General features: G+C 42.5%; 1 protein-coding gene across 1 annotated transcript; it reads left to right on the forward strand.

Annotated features, from left to right (window-relative positions):
- The first annotated feature begins 1,382 nt into the window (after positions 1–1,382).
- FBXO7 (F-box protein 7) lies at positions 1,383–20,715 on the forward strand. Its single transcript, XM_068970842.1, has 9 exons — positions 1,383–1,720; positions 5,738–6,032; positions 9,515–9,742; positions 11,029–11,170; positions 12,325–12,408; positions 14,868–14,963; positions 16,784–16,960; positions 17,291–17,328; positions 18,852–20,715. The coding sequence occupies exons 1-9, from the start codon at positions 1,599–1,601 to the stop codon at positions 19,239–19,241; spliced, it is 1,572 nt and encodes a 523-aa protein (XP_068826943.1). The 5' UTR covers positions 1,383–1,598; the 3' UTR covers positions 19,242–20,715.
- Positions 20,716–27,286: the final 6,571 nt, after the last annotated feature.

A 27,286-nucleotide genomic window follows, 5' to 3' on the forward strand; every position in this document is an offset into this window, starting at 1 on the left:
AGAACCTTCCTGGCCAACCACCCTTCCCTATGTATCCCAGTCCCCAGGATTGTTCTTATCTCCATCACAAACAAGACACTTTTTACGCTCTACCACAAAAGTCGATTCACTTCCCTGTAAGCTCTGCATGGGTAGGAACTTGTCTTCTCAGGACCAAGGATACTCTGGCACAAAAGAGGTGATCAGTATATATTTATCGAGTGAATGAAGGTCAGAATGTGGACAAGTGCTGCCACCTATTGGAAGAAACGTTATTCAACTCTTTTTTATGATTTGGAAAATGGCTATCTTTACAAGGATGAAGTGACAATACTCTTTTCCTCATTTAAGAGATCATCGTCATTATTGCCAAGCCCTCTGTGGTAGCTAGACTCCCAGATGGACCCCAGTGATCCCTATCTGTTGGTATTCATGCCTTCGGGTTGATTCTCCCACACTGAAGTCTTGGTTGAACGAGTGAAGTGATGGTATGTGACTTCTGAGATGAGATCATAAAAGACACTGCGGCTTCTGCCTTGGTCTCTCTGAGATCACTGGCTCTGGGGGAAGTGAGGGACACTCTGACACCATGCCCTTGGGACACTCAAGCGGCCCAACGGGGAGGCCCATGGCGTGAAAAACTAAGGCCTCAACAGAAAAAAACAAGGTCAACAGTCATGCGATTGAGATCCTCCAGCCCGAGTCGATTTCAGATAACTGCAGGTCAAGGCTGCTTGACCTACGTCTTGACTGTAATCTCACGAGAGACCAAGACAGAACCAAACAGCCAAGTCATGACCAAATTTTCGATCTACAGAACCTGTGTGAAAAATGTTTGTTGTCCTAAGCAGTTAAGCTTTGGGGTGATTATTAGGCAGCGACAGGTTGCCAATATACTCTCCGACATAGATCACCGCCTACAATGTTTTGTTTTGTTTTTAAATAAATATTTATTTGGCCACCCTGGGTCTGGGCCGCATGTGGAATCTAGTTCCCTTACCATGGATTGAACAGGGCCCCCCATTTTGGGAGTGCAGAGTCTTAGCCACTGGCCCACAGGAAGTCCCTACAAATTGTTTTAAGTTTGCTGTAACGTGGAAACTATCAGAATCTGGGTGCTGATGGGTGCGAATGGTGCTGGAGCCACGGAGGAAGTGGAGTAAGAACCAGGACACCTGGCCTTGCGGAGTGGCGAGTAGTCTGATCTGTAGCATCCCTTTCAGCGTTAACGTTCTCTAGGAAAGGCGGAGACAAGTGACACCGCTACACAAGTGCCGCGACCCCGGCGCTCCGCGGCAGCTTCCACGCCTGCGCAGAACTCAAAGCGCGCTCTCAGGTGGCGCCGTTGCGCGCCGAGTCATCGATCGTGAGTTCCCGAGCGGCCTGGACCCGTGTTGGCCGCCAGCGGTCTGCTCGCCGGTGGGCTCCAGGGGGCGCCCTCAAGAGAAGGGGCGGAGCGCTCCTGTTCCAGAGACCAGCTCGGCGGGGTCCTCCGTCGGTTACACCTCAGTATCTCCATAGCTACAGCAGTGGCCGCTGTAGGCGGGAGCTCCCCGGCCGCTCTGTAGTTACCGTCGCCGCCTCGGGGGTCCGGGCCGCTGAGTCCTCTCGCGGCCGCCATGAAGCTGCGGGTCCGGCTTCAGAAGCGGACCTGGCCTCTGGATATGCCAGAAGCGGAGCCGACTCTGGGGCAGCTGCGCGCGCACCTGAGCCAGGCCCTGCTGCCCGCCTGGGGGTACAGGTAGGCGCCGCGGAGAGGCGGGGTGGGGGTGGGGACGCGGCGGGGCGGGGAGGGGCGCCCAGGGGCGCGGGCCCGCGCCGGGCGGTCACGTGAGGCGGGGCGGCCAGCGGGCGGGGCCCGCACCCCGGGACTGTGACGCGGGCCAGGCGGGGAGCGGGAACGAGGGCTGCAGCTCGCGGGGTCCCGGCTCCCGGAGGTCATGGCCCGGCGTCCCGAGGGCTCCGAGCTCATCCAGGGTGAGCCTTCGCTTCCGTGTTTGCAGTAAACGAACCCAGGGAGAGGCTAAGATGCAAAATTCCCGAGTCGTTTGAGATGTGAGCTGGGAAATTACGGGTTTGGCTTAGGTTAAATCCCTTCAGACTCCCAGGGATTTAAGTTCACCATCTCCAGCTGTCGGAATATTTCAGTGAAAAAGTTTGTAAAGTGTTAGGAGTTAAAAACCTGCTTCGTATCTCATATGGAGATACGAGGCCACCTGTAGCCTGTACCGCTGCTTTCGGACTACCAGCCTGCAGTCCGCTTAAAACTCCGTTAAGTGTTTACCTGCCGCGTGCCGCTGTGGGCACTTTGACTTCCCCGCTGAAAAGTTTTGCGAAGTGCAGCATGTCGGTCTGTTTCAAATAATATTATTTTCCTGGCCAAGATGTTGCATTTTTTTTTTTTTTTTGTAATGGAAACTATGGTAAACGTTGGCCTTATGATGACCCTGGAGAGCTTGCAGTTTGGGGACAGTGACGTTGAGAAATAATGGATCAAATTCTGTATTTATGGGGTTGCAGATGAGGCTGTCCTGGGTATCCTGGAGACCATAACCTGGGAGTAGAGGGACAAAAGTGAGGGTGGTCCTCTTCAAATCCTGAGCTAGCGAATTTGGAATTTGAGTGTGCTGAGAAAAAGTACAAAAGGTGTTCACTGGGGCTTTTTAGGTGAATTCTTCAAAAGAAAACCTGTTAACTGACTCCTTTCGTAAGACTTTTATAAACTTACATTTTATTTTTAGGAAATTCAGTAAAATGAGGTTTTATTATGAACTTCTCACCCTTTCATTTTTCAGTTTAGGACGTTACATTCATAGTAAGCCTTTTTTTCCCCTCCAAATTAAAAAACATAAATACAGAAAATGAGATACTGGCAAAATTCCTTTTAAGTGTTATAGTAATTGACACGTCTATTTTTTCTTGATGTTAAGCCTAAGTGTTTTGCATACTGGTATCATTATCCCGCCACAAATTATCAAAATTAACTTCTGTTTTAAAAATAGCTTGTATATATGTATACATATCACTTTTTAATTAGGTGGGACAATCTGGAAAGGATGTGAAACCCAATATGACTAGCTTTGTTTACTCAAGAGCCCAAGTTAGTTTCTCTTTCAGGTTTGTTTTTACAGTTGAGGCTGGTTAACCGGAAGAAATGTAAGCTTCAGCTTGTGAAAGTGAATTCATTATTCTCACAGTATGTTCATTTTATAATAAATGGGCAGTTTAAAAATGTGTCCATAATACCTTATTACTTTTAAAGTATCCTTGCTGAGCAAGTTGGTCTGAGATTGCCATAAAATAATTCTCAAAGGCCTGGAGTTTCTAGGATGGCATTTCCTGATGAAGTTAATTCCCCCCGCTCCCCCCACAGTGTCAGAAAACAGGATTGTTTTTTAACCATTCTCCTGGAAAACCATATGTTACTTTAGAAGTAGGTCTTTTACTAAAGGGGAGGGGAGGCTGACATTTTATTAAGCTGACAATTCTTTACCTTTTTTACAAATCAATATTTGAACGAATATTGTGCTCGATAATCATTTTAAAAAACCAACCTTATGCTCTGACAAATCATCCATAAACACAATTCATTTGAGGTATTTTTCTTTTTTTCCTGCTAAAAATGGGATGTTGTTTTCCTGGACAGTTGGCTGATTTTCAGCATTTATCAAAACATTTGAAAGCAGAGGCATAGCTACTTGTTTTCTCGTAAGCAGGAGTTGTTTCTAAAGCTTCAGTAATTTCTGTACCAAAGAGACTTTAATTGGTAAGAAAATATGTATTTACACGTGAAAGAAAAACATAAATGAATTACTGGGAGCACTTTTGACAATGAAGCATTGTAAAAATAAACAGAACACAGTTTTCAAAGGATTTCATCCTTTGTTAACCTCTCAAAAAGTTAATGAAGTTAGCATTGCTGAGTACAAATGTCTTATGAAATGTTCTACAGTGGTTTGTTAATTATTCCTCACCAGTGTGTAATGAAATGATTATTCTCTGAAGATCAGATAATCTGTGATGCAGAAAGGATGGGAGTTCATTACTTCAGCCTAATTTGAACTCTTAGCTCGCTTAGCACTGGGTTTTTGGATTTGTGTAGTCTTCCACATATTAGGGACTTCCCTGGTGGCTCAGACTGTAAAGCGTCTGCAATGTGGGAGACCTGGGTTTGATCCCTGGGTCGGGAAGATCCCTGGAGAAGGAAATATCAACCCACTCTAGTATTCTACCTGGAAAATCCCATGGACGGAGGACCCTGGTGGGCTACAGTCCATGCAGTTGCAAAGAGTCGGACATGACTGAGTGAGTTCACTTTTTCCACATAAGACTTTAAGTAAGACCTCAGTGAGAAGGGTGAACCTCTTACTGAGTTAAGAGGGGTGAATTTATACTCAGTCATCTATGTGCACTCATCTAACTTTTTGTGATTATGAATATTCATTAGGACATGGGTCTAGTATTTTGGAACCTTCATAAGCTAACTGGAGAAGGCAATGGCACCCCACTCCAGTACTCTTGCCTGGAAAATCCCATGGACGGAGGAGCCTGGTAGGCTGCGGTCCATGGGGTCGCTAACAGTCTGGCACGACTGAGTGACTGCACTTTTGCTTTTCACTTTCATGCACTGGAGAAGGAAATGGCAACCCACTCCAGTGTTCTTGCCTGAAGAATCCCAGGGACGGGGGAGCCTGGTGGGCTGCCGTCTATGGGGTCGCACAGAGTCGGACACGACTGAAGCGACTTAGCAGCATGAGCTAACTATCGTGGAAGGATATTGGATAGTTAGCCCTGATTTCAGCCTCATCTTGATCTTTTCATCTAATGTTTGTTGGTTACATCTGTTCCATAAATACTTTTTATTTGCCAAGTGCTGGAGATGAAATTTTGAACTAGACAAGGTCCTCAATCTCATGAAACTTAAATTCTAGTGGTATGGGTGTGGAAGAGAGATGATAAGCAAATAAATGACAGTTTCAATTAGTGATGTTCCAATAAAAGTAAAGCACAAGAATGGAATAGAGTGATGGAGGTGGGGTAGAAGGGATCTCTCAAGAGGTGACATTCGGGTTGAGACCTGGGTGATGAGAAAGAGTCAGTCATTTGAAGAACTGGAAGAGCAGATGCACAGGCCCAGAGGCTGCAGTGAGACTGACCTGTTTTAGAGGAAGGAGTGGAAAGCTCATGTAGATGGGGAACAGTGAGTGAGAGGATGAGTGGGGTAGGTCAGATGTCGGGCTTTGGAGGCCATGTTAAGGCCAATTCCAAGGTCAAATAGAAGCCATTGGAGGGTTCTCAGCAGAGGAATGATGTGATACAATGTGTATTTTGAAAAGAATATATTTCATTGACTCTCAGTTGCCATCAGCCCTCAGATGCACATTCTTAAGTCACACTAAATGAAAAAAGGCTGTCCATTAAGCTATGATATGTCGTCAATTTTAAGATGCATCCCTTTTCCAAAGATGACAAAGTATAAAAAAGTATGTGTCTTAGAATTGATGAAAACATGGATTAATGATAGAGAATTACTGATCCTATCCCTCAGGCTGGAATCTGTAATGCAGGCATTTAGTGAGAAGAACAAATAATTTTGATAGTTTTCCTAGACTTTGGCTTTCTTTTTATCTCTGTTTTGTTTTGTTTTCATTGCCGTTGCTGGGGCCATACCGTGTGCTCTGTGTATGTTTCAAATGTGTTATACTGGGGCTGGCGGCAATAGGTAGCTCTTACTGTCCTTATTCATCTTTCTTGGCAGTTCCGATGCCCGGTTTGCAATTACATTGAACAACAAGGATGCCCTCACTGGAGATGAAGAGACCTTGGCTTCATATGGGATTGTTTCTGGGGACTTGATATGTTTGATTCTTGAAGATGCCATTGCAGCACCTAACTTACCTTCATCCACAGTTTCAGAGCATTCCTCACTGCAGAATAATGACCAACCCTCTTTGGCCGCCAGCTCCAGTCAGTCCAGCATACAGGATGCACAACTGCATGACTCACTCCAAGGACAGGCAGCCCAACCTGAAGCCTGGAATGATGACGGTGTGGTGGGTATTCATATCAAAACAAGAAGTAGAATAGTTGATAAATCATACTGAATAGCTCAACTGAATTCTGTACTAGTCAGGATGATTACCATCAATAGAGTAAAGATTATATTCCTATAGAAATTTTTTTTAATTACTTTATTAAGTATAGTTGATTTACACATTCCTTATTTCATTGTATTTGGGAATTCATCTAGTACTGATTGAATCTTTAAAGAGAAACAGAGAGAGTATGGTATCAGATGCTAATATTAGCTCTAAATTGCATTACTGTCACTTGTCCACTCACTTGTCAATGACATGTGACAAAGGGTCTGTTTAGAGAGGTGGTGCTAAACATTTTTTCTCGTTTGCACATGCATGAAGAATATGATAAGTATTTATATCAGGATGGCTCAGAGAGTGCCTGTGGTTCTCATGGAGTGGGTGTAAAGTTTGATAAGCTCACCAGAGGGTTTTGATATTTTCCTCCTATGTCATTATTAGCCTAGGGTAACCTTTAAAAACATTCTTCTCACATATATTCTCTCCCACACATCTGTCAGTAAGTAATAAATGACCAAAAGTTAGGCATAAGAAGCAAAGAGTGTATATTCAGACATACCTCAGTTTTATTGTGCTTTGCAGACACTGTGTTTTACAAACTGAAGGTCTATGGAAACTGTGTCAAGCAAGTCTGTTGGTGTCATTTTTCCAACAGCATTTGCTTGCTTCTATCTCTGTGTCACATTTAGTAATTCTCACAATAGTTTAAACATTTTTGTCATTATATTTTTATACCTTTTTAATTTTATTTTTGTCATTTAAAAAATATTTTGACATTTGTATTTTGTTATGATTTCTGATCTGTGATCTTTGATGTTACTATTGCAAAACGGTTATGACTCACCGAAGACTCATTTGATGGTTAGCATTTTTTAGCAATTAAGTATTTTTTAATTAAGAGTGTCTACATTGTTTAGACATATTGCTACTGCACACTTAATAAGTGCTACATAGTGTAACATAGCTCTTATGTGCACTGGGGAACCAAAAAAGTTTTGTGACCTACTTTATTGCAATATTTGCTTTCTTGCAATGGTCTGGAACCCAGCCTGAAGCATTTCCAGGTATGCCTGTAATTCACAATTTTGTCAGGTAAGTGATTTTAATGAGTATTTTCTCCTTCCTCAAAGGAAGGAGCCTTTTAGGAGCCTTATTTTTAGGTGGTGTGGATTGTCATTGTCCCCTGTGTTTTTAACAGGTGAATGTGGGTCTTTACAAGCTATCAGGGCTCAGATCCTCAAGGATTTTGAAAGAACAGCCTCTTGCTCCCTTACATTCTTCCACCATTTTACTCATAAAATGTAACTTTACTTTCTTCTGCTCCTTTTCTAATGGAAATAAACTTAAAAAGAAGAAATGTGCTTTGCATTAAGAGTTGAGCACATGCCTAGGAAGTAGTCTTTCTGAGTAAAATTAATGTAGCTAACTCAGTCTTACTGAAGCAGTGTTATGTCAAAAAGCTCCGAACTATGAGTCTGGAGATCTTAGATCATTTCAAATTTTTATTAGCTGGTAACCTTGGTTATATTATTTAATCTGAATCAAAATTATAGCATGTATAAAAAGGTGACCTCATCTGTCTTGCCTATTTTTGTTTGGGGTAAATTAGAAGACACTGAAAAACATGAAATTGTAAGATATTATCTTTAATCATTTGTTCAGCAAGCATTTATTGTACCTACTGTGTGCCAGATACTGTTCTTATGTTACAAAAGTGGGTGACATGTCTATTCCTTTCTAAGCTTCTTGTCATAGTTGGATATAGACATGAAATCAGAAAATTGCAACACAGGGTGGTGAAGTGCAATAATCAAGACCTTTGCAAGGTAGAAAGATAGTCTGTTGTAATACTTGAAGAGGTGGGGGGATACCAGAATGGAGAGGGAGGGACTGCAGAACCTGAACTTGATACAGAGTCAGGGGTCAGATGATGAAGGGCCTTGTACGCTGAGGGGTTTAGGAGTTTGGACTTTACTTTGTAGACCTGCATTTCTCAGCATGTCCTCTATGGAAAACTTGTCTAATGAGATTAAAAGTAAGTGTTATGGGGATGCTGAATGTTGAGGACGGAGAATAGTATTTTTTGGTTAAATGTTGGGCATGCTTTTTATTATTCCTGGACTTCTCAGAGCTTTATAATGCCGGAATGTATTTTGTGGATATAGAGGGTGAGGTTAGGAGGCTGTGACATGTAGCATTTTCCATACTCATTTGATTGTAGACCTCTTTTTTTCCCAAGAATATTTAGGGTCAGGTTCCAAGGCACAATACAGGCCCAGTGGTGCTGTCTGCGTAGGGGAAGTACTGGCAAGTTTAAGCTGGGACATAGGACATAACTGGATTCTCGGTTGTCAGAAAACTCTAGCAGCAGTGGGTGGAGTGTCTTGGGAGACAAGAAAGTGGAGTCCAGGGATACCTGGGGAGGCTGTTGCTGGAGATTAGGAGATAAATGAGTCTGAAGTACCACTGGGGTAGAAAGGGGCAGATTTTAGAGAGATTTAGGAGATAGATTCAGTGCAACTTGGATAACTACTTATGTTGAGGTGGGGCTTATAAGGTTGAGGGGGAAGTCTAGGATGATTTTCAGGTTTTTGGCAAATCAGCCAAAATTCAGTTCAGTTCAGTCGCTCAGTAGTATCCGAATCTTTATGACACCATGAACTGCAGCACACCAGGCCTCCCTGTCCATCACCAACTCCCAGAGCCTACCCAAACTCATGTCCATTGAGTCGGTGATGCCATCCAACCATCTCATCCTCTGTCGTCCCCTTCTCCTCCTGCCCTCAATCTTTTCCAGCATCAGGGTCTTTTCAAATGAGTCATTTCTTCACATCATGTGGCCAAAATATTGGAGTTTGAGCTTTAACATCAGTCCTTCCAGTGAACACCCAGGACTGATCTCCTTTAGGATGGACTGGTTGGATCTGCTTGCAGTCCAAGGGACTTTCAAGAGTCTTCTCCAGCACCACAGTTCAAAAGCATCAATTCTTTGGCGCTCAGCTTTCTTTATAGTCCAGCTCTCACATCCATACATGACTACTGGAAAAACCATAGCCTTGACTAGATGGACCTTTGTTGGCAAAGTAATGTCTCTGCTTTTTAATATGCTGTCTAGGTTGGTCATAAGTTTCCTTCCAAAATTAATGGAGATCAAAAGAAAATCCCATGGACAGAGGAACCTGGTGGGCTACAGTCCCTGAAGCCATAAAGAGTCGGACCTGACTGACTGAGCATGCACACAAGACATTCAGGAGGGAGGAGCAGATTGCAGGCTTATTCATGGTTTGGGAGCCCTCGCAGAAAATGGGTACCATTTCTGAGCTCAGTAAAGTGCTTTAGCTCTGAGCTCTAATCTCAGTTCACTTAGGATACAAAATATACTGTGAAAAAAAAGAAAGTCTGTTTAATGAATTCATTGTTTTTGTTATCCTTTTCAGTCGGGGCCTGGTCAGCATTTTGAAGCTGAGTCAGTTCCAGATGTTGTGGATGTGGAGGAGGGCGCAGGTTTCTATCCCGCAGAGCCAATGCTCTGCAGCGAATCAGTGGAAGGGCAAGTGCCACATTCACTGGAGATCCTGTATCAGTCAGCTGACTGTTCGAACCCCTGCGATGCCCTGATAGTATCCATACATCTTCTCATGTTGGAGTCGGGTTACATACCGCAGGTGAGGTTACGGCCAAGAACAAAAGTTTCCTGTTAGAAAACGGGTCATGTTCTAGATTTCTTTCTTAAAGGTGTCTGGGTATTAATGTAAACTGTCGAAGACAATGCTGAGCATACCAGTAGGCAGTCAGTAAATGTTCCCTTCCCTCTTTCCTTTTTTCCTCCTTCATTTCCTTGTCAGCTTTTAGTTAGTATTGTGACATCTACAGTTTAAAAAAATCCCAGAAGATTATATATGATAATATGTGGTCAGTGCACGTGGACTGTGTATGACTAGATAGATGGCTCACCGGGTTATTTTTTTTTTATGTTAGTGGTTCTATGAATTGCCACTAACCTTAATACGACTCAGTTAGGAAGAGAGACATTGTTCTTACGTTGTTGTTGCTTACATTCATTCATTCCTATCCATTCAACAACTATCTGCCAGTGTCCAGTGCACTGCTGTGTCTCTGCTCTCAGCTTGCTTCCTGTCCAAATGGAGGAGAAAGACAAGTAACAGACTGGTGCGTTGTATTGGCTGAATTGTAGGAGAAGCGTATATGTATAGAGGATGCCAGAGATTCACACAGGAGAACATTTAGAAGTTTTTCAAACTTGAATGTGCATAAGAATACCCACGGGATCTTATTAAGTGCTGATTCTGATTGAATAAGTCTAGGGTGGAGCCTGAGATAGTAGTGAGCATTCTCCACATAATAACGATGCTGCTGATCTGCGGGCCATGCTATGAGTAACGAGAATGTAGAGTAATTCAGTGATCAGCTAACACGGGGACCATGCCGTGCGCTGAGTCAGGATTTAGAATATATAGATGCTGGGACAATGTTTATCCTCAAGGAGTCTGTAAGTGGGAAGAAAGAAACAAGTGAAAAGCAGATTACAATGTATTATGGTAAATAATAGAAGCATTGCAATGGAAATATGAACAGAATGTTAGGGGGTGAGAGGGTAGGAATGACAGCAAGGATTTGTTTTGAAAAAGGCTTCACAAAAGAAGTGGCCTTTGAGCTGGGCTCTTGAATAATGATATGGCTCTGCAAGGCAGATAAGTGAAATTTTGAAGTGAGAAATCAGTTTCCATCTCTGATATTTTATCTATTTGGACCAAACTTTTGATGGTGGATAATACAACATTTTTTTTCTATCACAGTTTTATTAATGATTTGGGACTGTGTGGAATGCTTATTTGCAGACAGGTAAGGGGCCTCTTGTGTTTTTCATCTTTTTGAGAGTAGTGCACTGTCCTTCATTATCTGTTTCCCTCTGTTTCATGTTGTCGCCCAGGGGACTGAAGCCAAAGCTCTGTCCATGCCGGAGAACTGGAGGTTGGGGGGCGTGTATAAGCTGCAGTACACGCACCCTCTCTGCGAGGGTGGCTCTGCTGCGCTCACCTGTGTGCCTTTGGGAAACCTCATCGTCATAAATGGTAACTAGCTGGAGGAATCATGCTTGCTAGCTTATGGATGTTTATATGTTTCTCTCCGAACACTTTGCAGCCACTTCAGTGATCGGCTGTTGTGATAGGTAACTAGATGGCAGAGTCATGCTTGTTAGTTTATGGATCTTTACATGTTTCTTTCCAAATGCTTTACAGCCACTTCAGTGATTGGCTGTCACAATACAGCTAGGAGTCTTTATCAAATTTGTTTGATCCCTAGACCACTAATCACACAGGGGCCAAAAGGTTACAGAATACAGGGCTAATCATGCTGCTATGTCACAGCCTAACTTGCAAGGTCACAGCTATCAAATAGTGAAAGTGAGGTGGTAATTTTTGCTTCAGTTTCTTATAAAAACAGCTCAACAACACTTCAACAATATATTAACCTTTATTTACTAGTCTTAAGATACTTAATATAGAGAATAGCTGCTAAATGTGTTAGTTTCTGATGTTTTGTTCCTTTACTAATTCTCGACAAATCAGCTGCTTGTGGACTTAGTGGCAGACAGCCATTCCAGAAGCATTCCAGGCCGAGTTCTTTGAAAAGGAGCAGTGTGTCCTTAAATCTTTCCTTTACCCGAGACATCCTGCTCAGTGCACATGTGCACGAGCACATCACTGGTTCTTTCATAGAATGAAATGAAATGCGCCTTTGTGTATAGGATTAAAAAATGAACCTTCTGGTGATGTCAAGAATATTGGTCCTCTGGGTCTAGAGAGAGATGATACTGTGAAAGCTAGCAGGATTCTTTTAATAAACAAGGGAAGACTCATTGCCAAGGGTTAAACAAAAAATAAATAGAGTTTTTAGTGACCTCGTTACAAATAATGATTGTATTGTGTTTAACTGTCTTTTAACCTTGTTGCATATCTTTCAGTTATTAATAAGCTGCTGTTGGTCGTACTTACTGGGTTTCATGTAAAGGTGTCTACTGTAGTTTTTAAAAATGTTGTTTAACTTAACGTGATTGCAGGTTTGCACTTTGGACTTTGCTGTGAGGGAAGGAATTAAGCAGAGAGCAGTTTGTATAATGTGCCTGTATACTGGGGGCAAGGGAATGAACCCAAGTCCATACGGAAAAGCGAAGCAGTCGATGAAATGACAAAACCTGTTCATCATCTTTCTTTTGCTATTTCAGCTACGCTAAAAATCAACAGTGAGGTTAGAAGTGTGAAAAGACTGCAGCTGCTGCCAGAATCTTTTATTTGCAAAGAGGAATCAGGTATTGTAACAGTGATTTAGCTTTCGGGATAAAGGTTTAAGAGGTTCATGCAAAAAAAAAAAAAAGAAAAAAAAACCCAGAAAGATAATGTTCAAAGACTTAAAATTTCTGGATGAGCCTAAAGCAAATACAAGACAGTATTACAGAGTTTCAGTTTCTTTCCTGTTTCTCTTCAGATCTTGGATGCTAAATTATAGTTATACTGCCATTATGCCGTATAAATATATAAGTATACCGCCAAATTATATTTAGCATCATTATGGAATGATGCTATTATATAATGCATTACACAGGATTGATACTTCATAATTTCTGAATTAAATCTTTGGATTTTTCTAGCATTGCATTTAACCAGTATGGAAAGGAACTATGTTTTGTGGAAACCATACAATACAACTGCATTATGAAAGGTCATTAAAAGAAAAACTGTACTCAAAATGTTTGCTTAAACTTACATAAATTTGGTTACTGTTTTATACAGAGTGGAACTTCAAAAGTTTTTATTCTAGGTGTGATTTTGCTTGTATTCTATTAGATGCAAAGAAGATAGTTTTTCTTTTTTCAGTTAAACCCAAAGTGTAACTGACAGGTAGGCAGTTGAAAGAGAAGAGATGGTGTGGGAAGGGAATTAACATCTTTTGGAATACTTCTTTTTTGCTAGACACGTGCCTTTATGGATATTTTTCATCTTGTCCTCATAGTAAAGTCAGGCGGGTTTTAAAATCGGGTGGGGGTGGGGACTGGTGTGATACATGATAGCAGGGAAATGGCATTTACAGCAGTGTCTTTTAGGGTAGGCTCCCTCGATCTAGATCTTTGCTTTGAAGGCCTTGAGATCTCTCCCAGGGGAGGTCAGACTCTGAGAGACTAACTTATATGAACTGAAGTTGATAGAAAAGAGAGACCTCAGAATATGTATTTTTAATGGTCTGTGAACAATTAATGTCATACTAGGCCAGTGTTTCTCAATCATTTTTTCATTATCAATCCCCTAAGAAGGCTTTGTACACAATCCCCCACCCCAACTTCCAAATCATTCTCCCTGATGAAGTTTAAATTTCATAGATACAGTATATATTTGTATACTATGGCCCTTTTGAGGGTCAGAAACCAATGTAATACCTAGGATTTTTGCTTGGTTGGAGGCAGTATTATTTCTTTTGAGAATGCATGAACTAGACTGATGAATCTGTACAGATGGTTTTACCATTAAGACCAGAAAAACTTGAGATTCCTTGGCTAGAACACTGTATATTCATCTCTGTACTATGGAGAGTAGAAATACTCTACGTTATAGCAGTAAAGGTTTTTATGCCCATTTTCTAGATCAGGAAACAGGTCTGCTGCTGCTGCTGCTGCTAAGTTGCTTCAGTTGTGTCTGACTCTGTGCGACCCCATAGATGGCAGCCCACCAGGCTCCCCTGTCCCTGGGATTCTCCAGGCAAGAACACTGGAGTGGGTTGCCATTTCCTTCTCCAATGCATAAAAGTGAAAAGTGAAAGTGAAGTCGCTCAGTCATGTCCGACCCTTCGTGACCCCATGGACTGCAGCCTACCAGGCTCCTCTGTCCATGGGATTTTCCAGGCAAGAGTACTGGAGTGGGGTGCCATCGCCTTCTCTGGGAAACAGGTCTAGAGGAGGTTAAATTACTTCAAGGACACAGAGTTAATAAATAGTAGAATTTAGGATTGGAGTAGATTTGGCTCCTCAGCCTATTTTTTAAGAACAGTGTTTATAGCACTGTTGCTCAGATTATTTGATTTATGTTAAGTAAGAAATAAAGAAGTGAAAAAGGAGGAAGAAAGTTAATACCGTTAGAATACAAGTTTATGTGAATGCATGTTAAGTCACTTCAGTTGCGTCTGACTCTTTGTGACCCTTTGGATTGTAGCCCACCAGGCTCCTTTGTCCATGGCATTTTTCAGACAAGAATACTGGAGTAGGTTGCCATTTTCCTTCTCCAGGGGATCTTCCTGACCCAGGTATTGAACCCATGTCTCCTGTGTCTCCTGCATTGCAGGCGGATGCTTTATCGCCTGAGCCATCAGGGAAGCCACCAGTTTACGGATTATATTAATTTAGTATTTTCAGTGTGTACTTTGTATGTTGGGTAGGAGTATGCTGCTCATTTGACAAGTCATTTAAATCATTTCTGCTGTGGCTTATAATGTAGTACCTAGTATATGCTCTGTACTATTACTTATCCTTTTATTTATACATTCCTAATCACTTCTTTAGTGGGTCCATTAAAGAAAGATTTTGTTTAAAGAGAATTCAGCCTTCAGAGTTACACAGTGTATACTTCCTCTTCTACTGGAGACTTCAGTTCATTTCTCTTTATGTAGGAATTATTTGTGAAAACTTACCACTTTGATTTGGTTTGGCAGAAGTAGAGGATACCATTTCAAGTTTTTCCATTTGCTATTGTGTTTTGACTTTTCATTTAATAAATATCCTAGGGGAAAATGTAGCCATGATATACAAAGATCTTCAGAAACTCTCTCGCCTCTTCAAAGACCAGCTGGTGTATCCTCTTCTGGCTTTTACCCGGCAAGGTGAGAAATTATACATTATCACAGGCTGAAGGGCTGGAAAGAATCGGAAGTTCACATATGTTTAAAGATGACATGTGACTCTTCCCTCTTTTCTGCTCCTAGTGAAATCCTGCTCTCTTAAGCTTAAATGCTAATTCCTTAATCGCTATTCACATCCTCTGTGTATCTTCACTGCATTTTATGTGTATCTTTATTATAGCCCTTTTTCCACTGTATCATAATTTTTCACATGATTTCTTTTCACCTAAGGTTATGAATTACCCTGAAAGCAGGGAAATATGTCTTACTCTCTTTTGTATTCTCATGGCCTAGCACACGGTCTGGCCCATAATTGGGTTCAGTAAATACATATATAAACAATTTATAGCCTATAAATTAGGTCTACTTTTTAAAAAGCTATTTATTGGGACTCTGTGCCTAGGTACTGTGGATATTTGACATGCATTCTTACTTAATGCTAACAACTTTGAAGTGGATTTTATTCTCATTTTATAGGTGATGAAACAGTAATTCAGCAAGGTTTATAATTCACTCAAAATCCTTGTATTAATAAGCTTGTATTAATCCTTGTATTAATAAACACAAATCCTTGTGTTTTATCAGTAGTAAAAAATATTTTAAAATCTTAGTGACTTAAATTGAATGTTTATTTCTCACTCAGGTACGTGTTGTGTGTGGGTTAGGGTTAGCTGAAAAAGTGGTGAGAGGTCCTTATCTAGGACTTGATCTTCTGTAGCACAGGGGAAAGAGGACCAGTGACCATGTGTTGGTTCTTAAAGCTTTAATTCAGAAATAGTATGCCACTTGTACTCTCATTTCAGTGGGCAAAACAAGTGAAAATGGCCAAACCTAGTGATAGTGGGATGGGGAGATATAGGGTAGAAAATAATATGGTGGAGTCATAATCTACCACAGTCTTTGGCTGATAAATAATCTCAGGTTTCTAGAGATAGATATTTGACTTTTATCTGCGGTCTGTATGTAGAAAAATAGTATTTTAGGTCTCAAGTGGCATGGTGCCAAGGCTGATACAATCATAGTTTTCTTCTTCAGTTGATGGTGAGGGAAAAGAATAATGTGAATTTTAAAACCTTGTATTGGATTTTGGTTATCTTTGCTAGTGGAGAACAGTATCCCTATATGCAAAGTAGCTAATAATAAAAAAATAATTGTCACTTGACTTTGGAATATATTATTCTTTTCCTTTCTTGGTTTTGCTTCTGAATTTGTCTTCCTCCCTTCTTTTTCAGCCTGCTAGATACCAAATAATAGTAATCTAACACTCAAGTGCTTATTGCTTGCCAGATATTATTCTGAGCACTCTATATGTATTTACACATTTAATTCTCAACTCAGTGAAGGAGGTATAGTATTAACCCATTTTACAGATGAGAAATTGAGTTGGAGCTTAAAAAACTTGTCCAAAGGCACACAGTAAGTGGCAGCATTGGGAACCAATTGTAAAAGCCAATGAATTATCCATTTTCTGTAGTTGAGTAGAGAATTTTTTGTTGTACTGAATATATCTTGAAACAAAGGAGGCCATTGACTGGTATTTAAAAATTGTCAGAGTTATTCATTTGATCTGTGTTACAAAGTAATTTGTCTCTCTAGTAAAACATAAAGAGAATAAGGGGCTTAGAGTTAGTAGTAGTAATATAGTCAACTGGGGGATAAAAGTTTGTATAGATGACTTATGCCTGGCTAACTGGAGAATACCATCGAATTTATCACCTCTCTACAAAGCTGGCCACTTCAGTTGGCGTGAGGAAAACTGGATGTCCTTTACTCAGTAAGATCTATTCTCTTTTTCCTTTTAGCGCTGAACCTACCAGATGTATTTGGGTTGGTAGTCCTCCCATTGGAGCTGAAGCTGCGGATCTTCCGACTTTTGGATGTTCGTTCTGTCCTGTCTTTGTCTGCAGTTTGTCGTGACCTCTGTATTACTTCAAATGATCAACTTTTGTGGAGGTGTTTGTATCTGCGGGATTTTCGAGGTGATTTCCATGATGCCATGCTAACAAGAAAAGTGTTCTTTGTTACTGAGGTCTTAATTACTCAGCTGGCCAGAAGTTTTAAGTTGTGGGCTTTTTTTTTTAAAGAGTAGGAAATAGTCATAGCATAGCCTTATTATAAAGAGATTCTAAGCCTCATGTACCCTGCCTGTGCCGCCAAAGCTCTGCCCATTTGTGTTTGTGTTCTCTGCAAGTAGAGAGAGTCCTTTAGACCAAGTAGATTCTTTTAGTATAGAAAATTGAGGTAAGACAGGTGTAATGCTAGATGAATGAAACGTTTTAAAATCCTTCTGTTTTCTTTTTTCTTTCTAGATGGTAGTATCAGAGGTCGAGACACAGACTGGAAAGAAGTAGGTATTTGTAAATACCAAGGCTGATGTCTGTAGCATGGAAATAATTAGTGAATTAATATGTTAAGGGCATATTTTCCACTTATTTATTATAATATAATACAATCTGTTTTGAGTCTATTGCTAATTTTTAGTAAAATGTTTTCAACTTTTACCTTAGACTTTGTCCTTCAGTTCAGTTCAGTTCAGTTGTTCAGTCATGTCCGACTCTTTGCAACCCCATGAACCATAGCACGCCAGGCCTCCCTGTCTATCACCAACTCCCAGAGTCCACCCAAACCCATGTTCATTGAGTCAGTGATGCCATCCAACCATCTCATCCTCTGTCGTCCCCTTCTCCTGCCCTCAATCTTTCCCAGCATCAGGGTCTTTTCAAATGAGTTAGATCTTTGCATCAGGTGGCCAAAGTATTGGAGTTTCAGCTTCAACATCAGTCCTTCCAATGAACACCCAGGACTGATCTCCTTTAGGGTGGACTGGTTGGATCTCCTTGCAGTCCAAGGGACTCTCAAGAGTCTTCTCCAATACCACAGTTCAAAAGCATCAATTCTTCAGTGCTCAGCTTTCTTTATAGTCCAACTCTCACATCCATACATGACCACTGGAAAAACCATAGCCTTGATTAGACGGACCTTTGTTGACAAAGTAATGTCTCTGCTTTTTAATATGCTGTCTAGGTTGGTCATAACTTTCCTTCCAAAGAGTAAGTGTCTTTTAATTTCATGGCTGCAATCACCATCTGCAGTAATTTTGGAGCCCCCCAAAATAAAGTCAGCCACTGTTTCCACTGTTTTCCTCAGTGTCTTGTAATTACACAGGAAAAAATCTTAGCATGGTGATTGTTTTCACCTTTACTTAATATAGGCTCCCTGTTTGTAGTAAAAACAAAACAAAACTGAGTTGTTTTTGTGCTGGAGTAGTCTTCAGCTGTTCAGCTAGTTAGAATAGTAAGTTATGAAAAAAATAAGTTACATTGTTTTATTTGCAGATAGGAATATATTCCACCCTCTGAAATAGTCATCTATTTTGTTATTTAAATTGAGGTCTATTAGGGACATAATTTAGGTGAGAAAGTGAACTTAAGTACTGACTTCCCCCGCCCTTCCCTGCCAATACTGTAACTTTTTACATTCTATGGCATGATATTTTCAACAAATATTTAAAATTTCCATTTTCAGAAAAGGCTGACGTGAAATTCATATCAGCTTGAGAAAGCTAGATTGCAGTCGTGAGAGTCCATGTCACTCACTCATCCCTTCTCTGGATGTGGTGTTACTCCATATTGGCACAATTGCTGAGCTGCAGTGTGGTTAAAGACTAGAGTGCCTTTGGCATTGTGTTCACAGCTACTACCTTATTCATGCAGGTAGAAACTGGTAGAAGTTCCCTTCAGTGTGCTAGCTTCTTTGTCTGCCTCCGTACTGTGGGAAAAGAGAAGTATGTATACATCTGTACAATGAAAGCCAACTGGAGCTTCGGGGAGGTGCCCAGCTCACTCACGTCTTGTTCTTATCTGTCTGCAGCTGTACAAGAAGAGGTACAGACAGAGGAAAGAAGCCCAGAGAGGGCGGCATGCGATGTTCCTGCCGTCATCCCCCCACCCCATTCCATTCTACCCCAGCCCCTTGCACCCCAGACCTTTTCCTCCCAGTTCTCTTCTCCCTCCAGGAATTATCGGTGGTGAATATGATCAAAGACTAACCCTTCCCTATGTCGGGGACCCAATCAATTCACTCATCCCTGGGCCTGGGGAGACACCCAGCCAGTTCCCTCCACTCAGACCACGTTTTGACCCAGTGGGCCCACTTCCAGGTCCTAACCCCATCTTGCCAGGGCGAGGTGGCCCCAATGACAGATTTCCCCTAAGACCCAGCAGGGGTTGGCCAACTGACAGCCGGCTACCATTCATGTGACTGATTTGTTACCTCACTCTGGAGCTTGTTTTGGTTTCGTTTCTTTAAAACTACAGATGTCATTTTGCTGGGGTGCTACCTCTATTGTTTTCTGATTGCGATGGTGGGACATGGACTCACAGAAACCTTTTATAAACTTATTAAGGTTGGTGCAAACATAATTGCGGTTTCAGACCATGAATTTTAAATCATAAATTATAACTAGGCTCAAACACATCTTTATTAATCAAAATAGGACCATTACAATCAACACATTTCTGCAAATGAGAAGTCCTATAGCATAAAAATCCATGCTTTGGGATTTGATGAACTCTTGGAAACCATTTTCTGCCTCCTGCTGGTTGTGGAAGCGTTTCCCCTGCAGAAAGTTGTTCAGATGCTTGAAGAAAGTGGTGGTTGGCAAGAGGTCAGGTGAACGTGGCAGATGAGGCAAAACTTTCATAACCCAATTCCTTCAACTTCTGAAGTGTTGGTTGTGCTACATGTGGTCAGGTATTGTCATAGAGAATTAGGCCCATGCTGTCAACCAGTACCAGCTGCAGGCGTTGCAGTTTCCAGTGCGTCTCGTCGGCTTACTGAGCATACATCTTAGATGTAATAGTTTCATCAGGATTCAGAAATTTGGTGGTGGATCAAATGGGCAGCAGACCACCTAACAGTGACCATGATCATTTTTTGGTGCAAGGTTGGCTTTGAGAAGTGCTGTGGAGCTTCTTCTCGGTCCAGCCACTGAGCTAGTTGTTGCCGGTTGTTGTATAAAACCCACTATTCATCACATCACAATCTGATCAAGAAATAGTTAGTTGTTGTTGGTACAATGAGAAGATAACACTTCAAAATGACGATGTTTTTGATTTTTGGTCAGCTTATGAGGCACCCACTTACGGAGCTTTTTCACCCTTCCAATTTGCTTCAAATGCTGAATGTCCATAGAATGGTTGACGTTGAGTTCTTCAGCAGCTTCTGTAGTTGTAAGAGAATGAGCTTCGATGATCGTCTCAATTGGTCGTTGTCAGCTTCCCATGGCTGGCCACTGTGCTCCTCATCCTTAAGGCTCTCGTGTCCTTTGCAAAACTTCTTGAACCACCACTGCACTGTGTTAGCAGTTCCTAGGCCAAATGTGTTGTCGATGTTGCAAGTTCTTGCTGCCTGAGGACCCATTTTCGACCCATCTTGAATAAGAAAATCACTCAAATTAGCTTTTCGTCTAACATCATTTCCCTAGTCTAAAATATAAAATAAGCAAGTCATTAGCAAAGAAACATAAAGCGAGAAGTGCACATTAAAATGATGTACAACATAACCACATTTATTTAAGAATATTCCAATATCAAACAGCAATGTTTAACAATGCAAAACTGTAATTACTTTTGCACCAACCTAATTGTTAAAGCTCCAGGAGTGGTATGGCTCACAGGTTACTTGCTCGACAGGGTTGGCCTTGGGAATATGGTTCCTGACATCCCCTCTCAGTTACCGTCTAGAATGCAGGTTACACATTGATAATGTTGCATACCAGAATAAAATATTAAGTGTAAATTACATGGCAGTCTTGACTTTTATTACAGAAAGATGTGTAATATTACAGGACATTTGAAAATGATCAGAGAAGCTATTCATTGTCATCAGATTGCTGCAGGGGATTATTTTTGTTCTGTAGTGGCACCCTTTCTTCACGTGAAATTATTTGCAAAGGCCTGATCTATGGAATGAACACAGTAGAGCCAGTTTGGTTGAACTGGATGTGAGGTGAATGGACCCCCGCCAGCTCAGCCCCCTCCCCCCTCTCTCTGCAGCTGCTCCTCAGGCTCTGTGCTGAAACTTCTGAGCTCCAAAACAGCGGTTTTTGGCCACCATTGGGTTGTTAGGGACTCCTGTTTCTGACTTCTTCTGGAGTGGAGTTTGGGTTCTTTTTCCTTGTGTTTTGAATACTTGGAGCCTAACCTGTAAGTAGATGATGTCTTCTAACAACAAAGTATAGTGCTTTGAGTGCTGCTCAGGTACTTGTTCTGCAAAGAAACCCTCATCATTTGTAGAATATTTTGCTTTTAAGACTTAAAATACACAAAATTCAAGTTTTATTTTGCCTACAACAAGAAAAAGGTCAAACACAAATATCTTAGCATACAAACAACTATAGAAACATGCTACAGTGACAGATTAAAGTCTGAATCACAAAACAGGAATAAAACAGTATCTGCAGAAAATGGGAATATTGCCAACGTCTTCCTGCCTTTTTAAAAATTGGTTTTGCATATAAGGAAATGGCTTGGAATGCTGTGTGCTGCAAGAATGTTAGAGTCCTACATACACGTGAATATTTTTGGGCTACACATGTGTATTGTCTTTTTTTCCCATCACAGTGAAGAGAGTTCAGCCAATCATACTATTTTCCAGAGGCCATGTTACCTTTACTAGCTTAATGTACACGTAGAGGATTAGGGCTATTGACATTTTCTTTTTCCTGTGGTGTTTTGTAATATCTGAGCTATAGATTAGCTTTTAACAAAGTGTCCACCAGAGGCCATATGGCTTTAATTGGGTCTAGGTTGAGTCACCCTGAAATTTTGATGGGTCCAAAGCTGGTTCTCCAGCAAACCTCTTTGTGGCCTTATGATGTTAGGATGCGTTGTCTGTGGTGTGTGTGTGCATTATTAGGTTGCACTGTGTGTGGTTTGTGTGTGTGTGTGTAGTGGGGATGGAAGGACATAGTGATAACCAGAAGCACCATGTACTATAATACAGGAGTTTTAAAAATGCGCTCCTTTTTGAGTGGTCCCGGAGAAGTTCATGAGTGGTGCTGGTGTCCCAAGGAAACAGAGGCTACTGCCCAACCTTATCTCAGACTTACCAGCCCACAGGACAGATCCCTCTCCGTTTAGGATACCAGCGGTGTGTCACACACCTAAATTTGCAGTCCTCTCATAGTAGTTGATTCTGAGTTCTTAAAACCACCATCAAAGCTTTTTGTCTTAACTAGCTCATAGTTAGAAGCTTATAAAATCCACGTTCTCAGACTGAGATGGTTCAGCTGTATGTGTTGCTGGTGAATGATGGGAATGAGTCATGGTGTGGTTTAGCCTGTTTGCTGCACGACTTTTTGACATCACTGTGATGTGTTGTGATGGATGAGTGCCGTGGTAGATGCAGCTCCACATTGCTGGCTTGTAGCCTTAAAGACTTTCTCTGGCCCCTCATTTTCCCCTTTAGGTATTTTTATTAACAGAAGCTTGCCAACCACCACCTCTGCCCCCTGCCCCTATTTATTAAAAAAAGAAAAGCTCTGGTTTGGCATGGTTGGAATCAAATCATGGCAGGTAGCCTCTCAACAATGTAGATTTTGTGATTCCTTAGGTACAAAATATTGAATTCTCTCACTCTAATTTGCCTCTCCAATTCCTGAGATCACTGCTTAGCTAAAAATTCTCTCACTCTAATTTGCCTCTCCAATTCCTGAGATCACTGCTTAGCTAAATATCTCTGTGATTCTGACACTCCCCTTTGCTCTCTACTTGGGACCCTGAACCAAGGTTTGTCTTTCTCCTACCCTGCCAGATTACAGAGCTCCGGGAGGAGCCAGGCAGGGTTTACACTCCTCTGGACAGCTTCCAGGTGACTGCAGAAAATGTGGAGTGGATAAAACATGCAAGTATTAGTAAGGTCACGTGACGGTTTCATCTTAATTAAATGGCCCTCTTTGGGATTCCTGAACAGGTTATAGCACTGGAAGCTTCTGCTATGCCAGAGCAAACCAGGTGAAGTGTTAATTAAGAGGGAAGGAGATGTTAATTTGCTTTTGCTCTAGACTCAACAAAAGACCAGAGAGAGATACTTAAATATGATAGGCTGGAAATTGAAATTACAAGCAGTAGGCCCAATCAGTAGAGAAGGAAGTGGCAACCCACTCCAGTACTTTTGCCTGGAAAATCCCATGGATGGAAGAGCCTGGTAGGCTGCAGTTCATGGGGTTGTGAAGAGTCAGACACGACTGAGTGACTTCACTTACACTTTTCACTTTCATGCACTGGAGAAGGAAATGGCAACCCACTCCAGTGCTCTTGCCTGGAGAATCCCAGGGACGGGGGAGTCTGGTGGGCTGCCATCTATGGGGTCTCACAGAGTTGGACACGACTGAAGGGACTTAGCAGCAGCAGCAGAACCAGTCAGAATAGAAATAATAAAAGATACTTAGGACTTTAAAGAATTTTCTCTCTCTCTTCTCTCATACCACTGTAGAAGGAATGTTTAGATTGGTTTTATGACACACTAAAATTTCAAATTTTTTTTCTTTTCCTCCTGGCCTGCCAGTTGAGAGGGCTCTGAACAGAATCTACGAGTCTCCTCTCTTGCGGCTGCCTGTTTCGTTTGTGGAAACACAAGGGACCCTCTGTGCCCTTTATGCATTGTGTTTGGTTAATGGGCTGGTTTGACTTGCTTATCGCGCAACCTTCCAGTTTGTCGGCAAGCAAACCCAAAGTGCTACCTTCCATCAAAGTCTACACAGTAGACTGAAACAGGCTTTAATCTGTGACTGCCCCGGAGTCCAGGACAACTTCTGACACTTAGTGGGGATGATTAGTAACCAGTCCCCATGCTCGCTTGGATAAAGAAAACCACGCATATGCAAATGCTCTCAGAGCTATTTAATCCTCCAGCATAGTTGAGTTACAGCTTGTATCTGCGAGGCTGACTTCACATGCTTACACTGTACCCTAACCTGCATTCTTTCACCCATTCTGAACACACAAAAGCAAATGAGCCACCGACCTGTTCTACGAAGTTGAACGTGAGCACAGAGCTGGGAGGGGCGGGATGGCCAGAGTTGGGCTCTGCTGTGTATTGGGTGATCTGGAGGGACCCCTGGGTCCTGGGTCTGGAAAAGTTGGACAAGCTTTGGTATTGTCCTGGTCTGCTCACCACGCCTCCTGACCGATGCTGACAGTGGCATCGCGTCCCTTCTGCTCCCAGCTGTGGTGGCCCTGCAGTGAGTTCACTTGTGGGCTCCACGCTCACCACAGCCCCTGCTTCTGCTTGTTCCCGTGGACCACAGGTTTCCTTCAGCTTATCTCATTAATCTCTCTATTGGTTTAATTCTTTTGCTGGGCAAGTGACTTCCTCACATTGATACTCTCAGAAAAAACAAACGTTTTCTTTACTTTTGACACTTTGATTGCATTTTGTTGATTTCATAGTTTTCTAGAAGGGCCAATCTAACACACACCCTGCACGCCGACTGTGTGCCGACAGCAGGCGCTGTGCTGTGCCCGTGTAGCTTGTTCACGAGCTGCCGGCACCAGCTTGCTTTCCCCTCAAGTTCCTTTCATTGCAAATTCAGATGAGAACTTCCAGAAGGTCACTGATGTTCAGGCTCATGGGATTTACTACTGTGTTTGTTACCATGGGCATGAAGGCCTATCACTCTGAAATTCTGGAAAGGTAGAACTAACTGCCCCATCAGCAGGGACTGAACCAGGGGACAGAGGGGGTGTGGCGAAGAGGACAGTGGATGAATGGAAGAGAAAGGACATGTAGATTCCAGTGTCCCTCAAAAGCTGATGTGACAGTTAAGTGACAGTGCCCTTTAATCAGGCTGTTAGGAGGAAGATCTGGAAGAAGGTATTTTCTGCAGCTGGTGGAGGTGTCCAGTGGGGCTGCATTTTAAACTCTCTATTCACTGTGCTACATGTCAGCACAAACCAAATGGATCTTTGTCCTGGTTCGGCCTCACCAAGTCAGTGTGGACAGGAAATGCTAGCTTTTCTTTGGATCAGAGTTGTGAAACCAAGCAAAAACAAACAAACACAACCTTTCAGAATCTCTCCAGAGTGATTCTTCTGCCCCTTTCGTTTTGTTCTTTCTCATTTAGAAATATCACAATTAATAAAGGTAAAACGTTTGGAGGGAACATGTGCTCGTTCACATGAGAAACCAGTCCATTTTGGGGACTAACTGTCACAAAGGACCATGCATGGTCTCTGCATTCACACACAGACCAATGGGAGAATTTGTTTCAATGTGTTGGTTATAACCTTTGTCTCATGTCCTGGAGTTGTCCGTGCATGGCTATAAAAACAAAGATGCCTAGCCTGAGAAATGAGTGTGCTACTGTACTGGAATAGCTGGTGTTTGAATGTTCCGATGTTTTCAGGGAGAGGGGACAGCATACAGGAAAGTGGGACAGTGTAAGCCATGTCACCACTGTTTATGGGGCCACCTGGGTGTGATGCTTCCACCCCAGCACCACTTGAGCAGCAGAGTTCCCACACAGCTCAGGGCAGGTCTGACTTCAAGCGGCATTCCAAACACTTAGGGAGGTTGACAGAGACACAGGTCCAAGGCCTGATGAGCAGAAGTTCTGACCCCTCTGGCCTTAAATGAAGTGACTTATGCCCATGGCCATGTCCTATGCTTTGGGGAACCTTGTCTAGCCTGTCACCACTTCGTTGTGTATTTTGGGCTGTGTTTTACTGCTTAAGTGAGAATTGGGTGAGATAGTTTGATTTCTTCTTCTGGTCTTATTTCCATAGTGGGAGAGTGACGACTGCTTCGTGTATTTCCTGTCTTCTAAATCTCCTAAAACATATGGCTCCATGGTGTTACACCTTCCTGACAGGTTCTCTGCATTCTTTTATTCAGATTGCAGCTCCAGGGCAAGGATGCTTTCATTCTCACCTCCCTCTCTCCCTTCCCTGTGAGCAGTAAGGGGAAGATGTGTCTCAAGTTGCAAGTGAAAGTGAAAGTCGCTCAGTGGTGTCCGGCTCTTTGCAACCTCATGGACTGCGGTCCATGGAATTCTCCAGGCCAGAATACTGGAGTGGGTAGCCGTTCCCTTCTCCAGGGGATCTTCCCAACCCAGGGATTGAACCCAGGTCTCCTGCATTGCAGGTGGATTCTTTACCAACTGAGCTATCAGGGAAGCCCCTTAAGTTGCTAAGTGGGATGTAAGGGGACAGTGTGGCTATGTTCTAATACCCTCAGTGCTTTCTAGAACCAGGAGGCTGGTTCTGGTGCCAACAATGTTTCTAGCATGAGGTGCTTGGTGATCAGGACACCCTCCCCCTCTCCCCCTCCTCCCCAGGAGAGTCTGATGCAGGAGAAAGAGCATTGGGAAGAGAGTCAGGGCTACATTGTCCAGCTCTGCAGTTAACTTTTTTAGTCAAATAAGTGTAGCTTAAACAAAGTTAAAGCTAATTTCTTTACTACAAGAATTCCAAGAGCATTTGAAATAGGTACTATTGAGCTCAGAAAACAAACCCAAAACAGTATCTCCTAAGCACATTTGACCAGTGAACCCTTTTGTAACTGAGTAACCTACCAAGGCCTTGCTGCTCAGTCTGAAGCACTGAGCTAGAAGTTACTGTCATCACACTTTCTGATCCTGTGTCGTCTGTCTGCTCATTGTCTCTGGCTCCTCGTGTGTCCTTGGGGGGAAACAGCATTCCTGGTGGGAATTCAGAGAGACTGAACAGTGATGTAACACAGAATGGGTGGAGGGGCCTTGACTAGTTGGCGACCTCTTCTCCCTCTGGGAACTAGTAGTGATTCCTAAAAGAACCTGGGGTCTGCTCTTGGCTGTCCAATTTAGGATAGCATGCTGGGTGGGAGTGGCCTTGCAAAGCCTCCCCGCTGTTTCTGTCGTGTTCTGAAAGGCTCAGTGTGTCACATGGTCTGAATTCATTCTGTGGTCCTCAAGGTCCACTGGTGGCAGGTGTGATGGGGCCTCGGCCTGCCTGGTCTGCAGGCCCGTCTCTTGAGCTTGGATGGAACTGACAAGAGCAGGCGCTAAGTTCCCTTGGCTGGGCTTTTCTCCTTTTGTTTGTAGAACACTGTCAAAAGGTTATTGCCTCCTACATTGCTGAGGTCTGACTTCAACATCTGCATTTGATGGAAATGGGGGCAAGGCTCAGAGGGGGCCCTTCCCAAAGGCAAGCAAAACACTAACAAGCAATGTCGAATCAATCACACTGATGTCTCACTTGGTTAACTGAGGCAGGAGAGCAAGCATCTGGGCAGGAAGGTGGATGTGACACCCATCTTTAGGCCCA

Source organism: Capricornis sumatraensis, chromosome 4, assembly GCF_032405125.1.
Source record: "Capricornis sumatraensis isolate serow.1 chromosome 4, serow.2, whole genome shotgun sequence".
Classification (NCBI taxonomy): domain Eukaryota; kingdom Metazoa; phylum Chordata; class Mammalia; order Artiodactyla; family Bovidae; genus Capricornis; species Capricornis sumatraensis.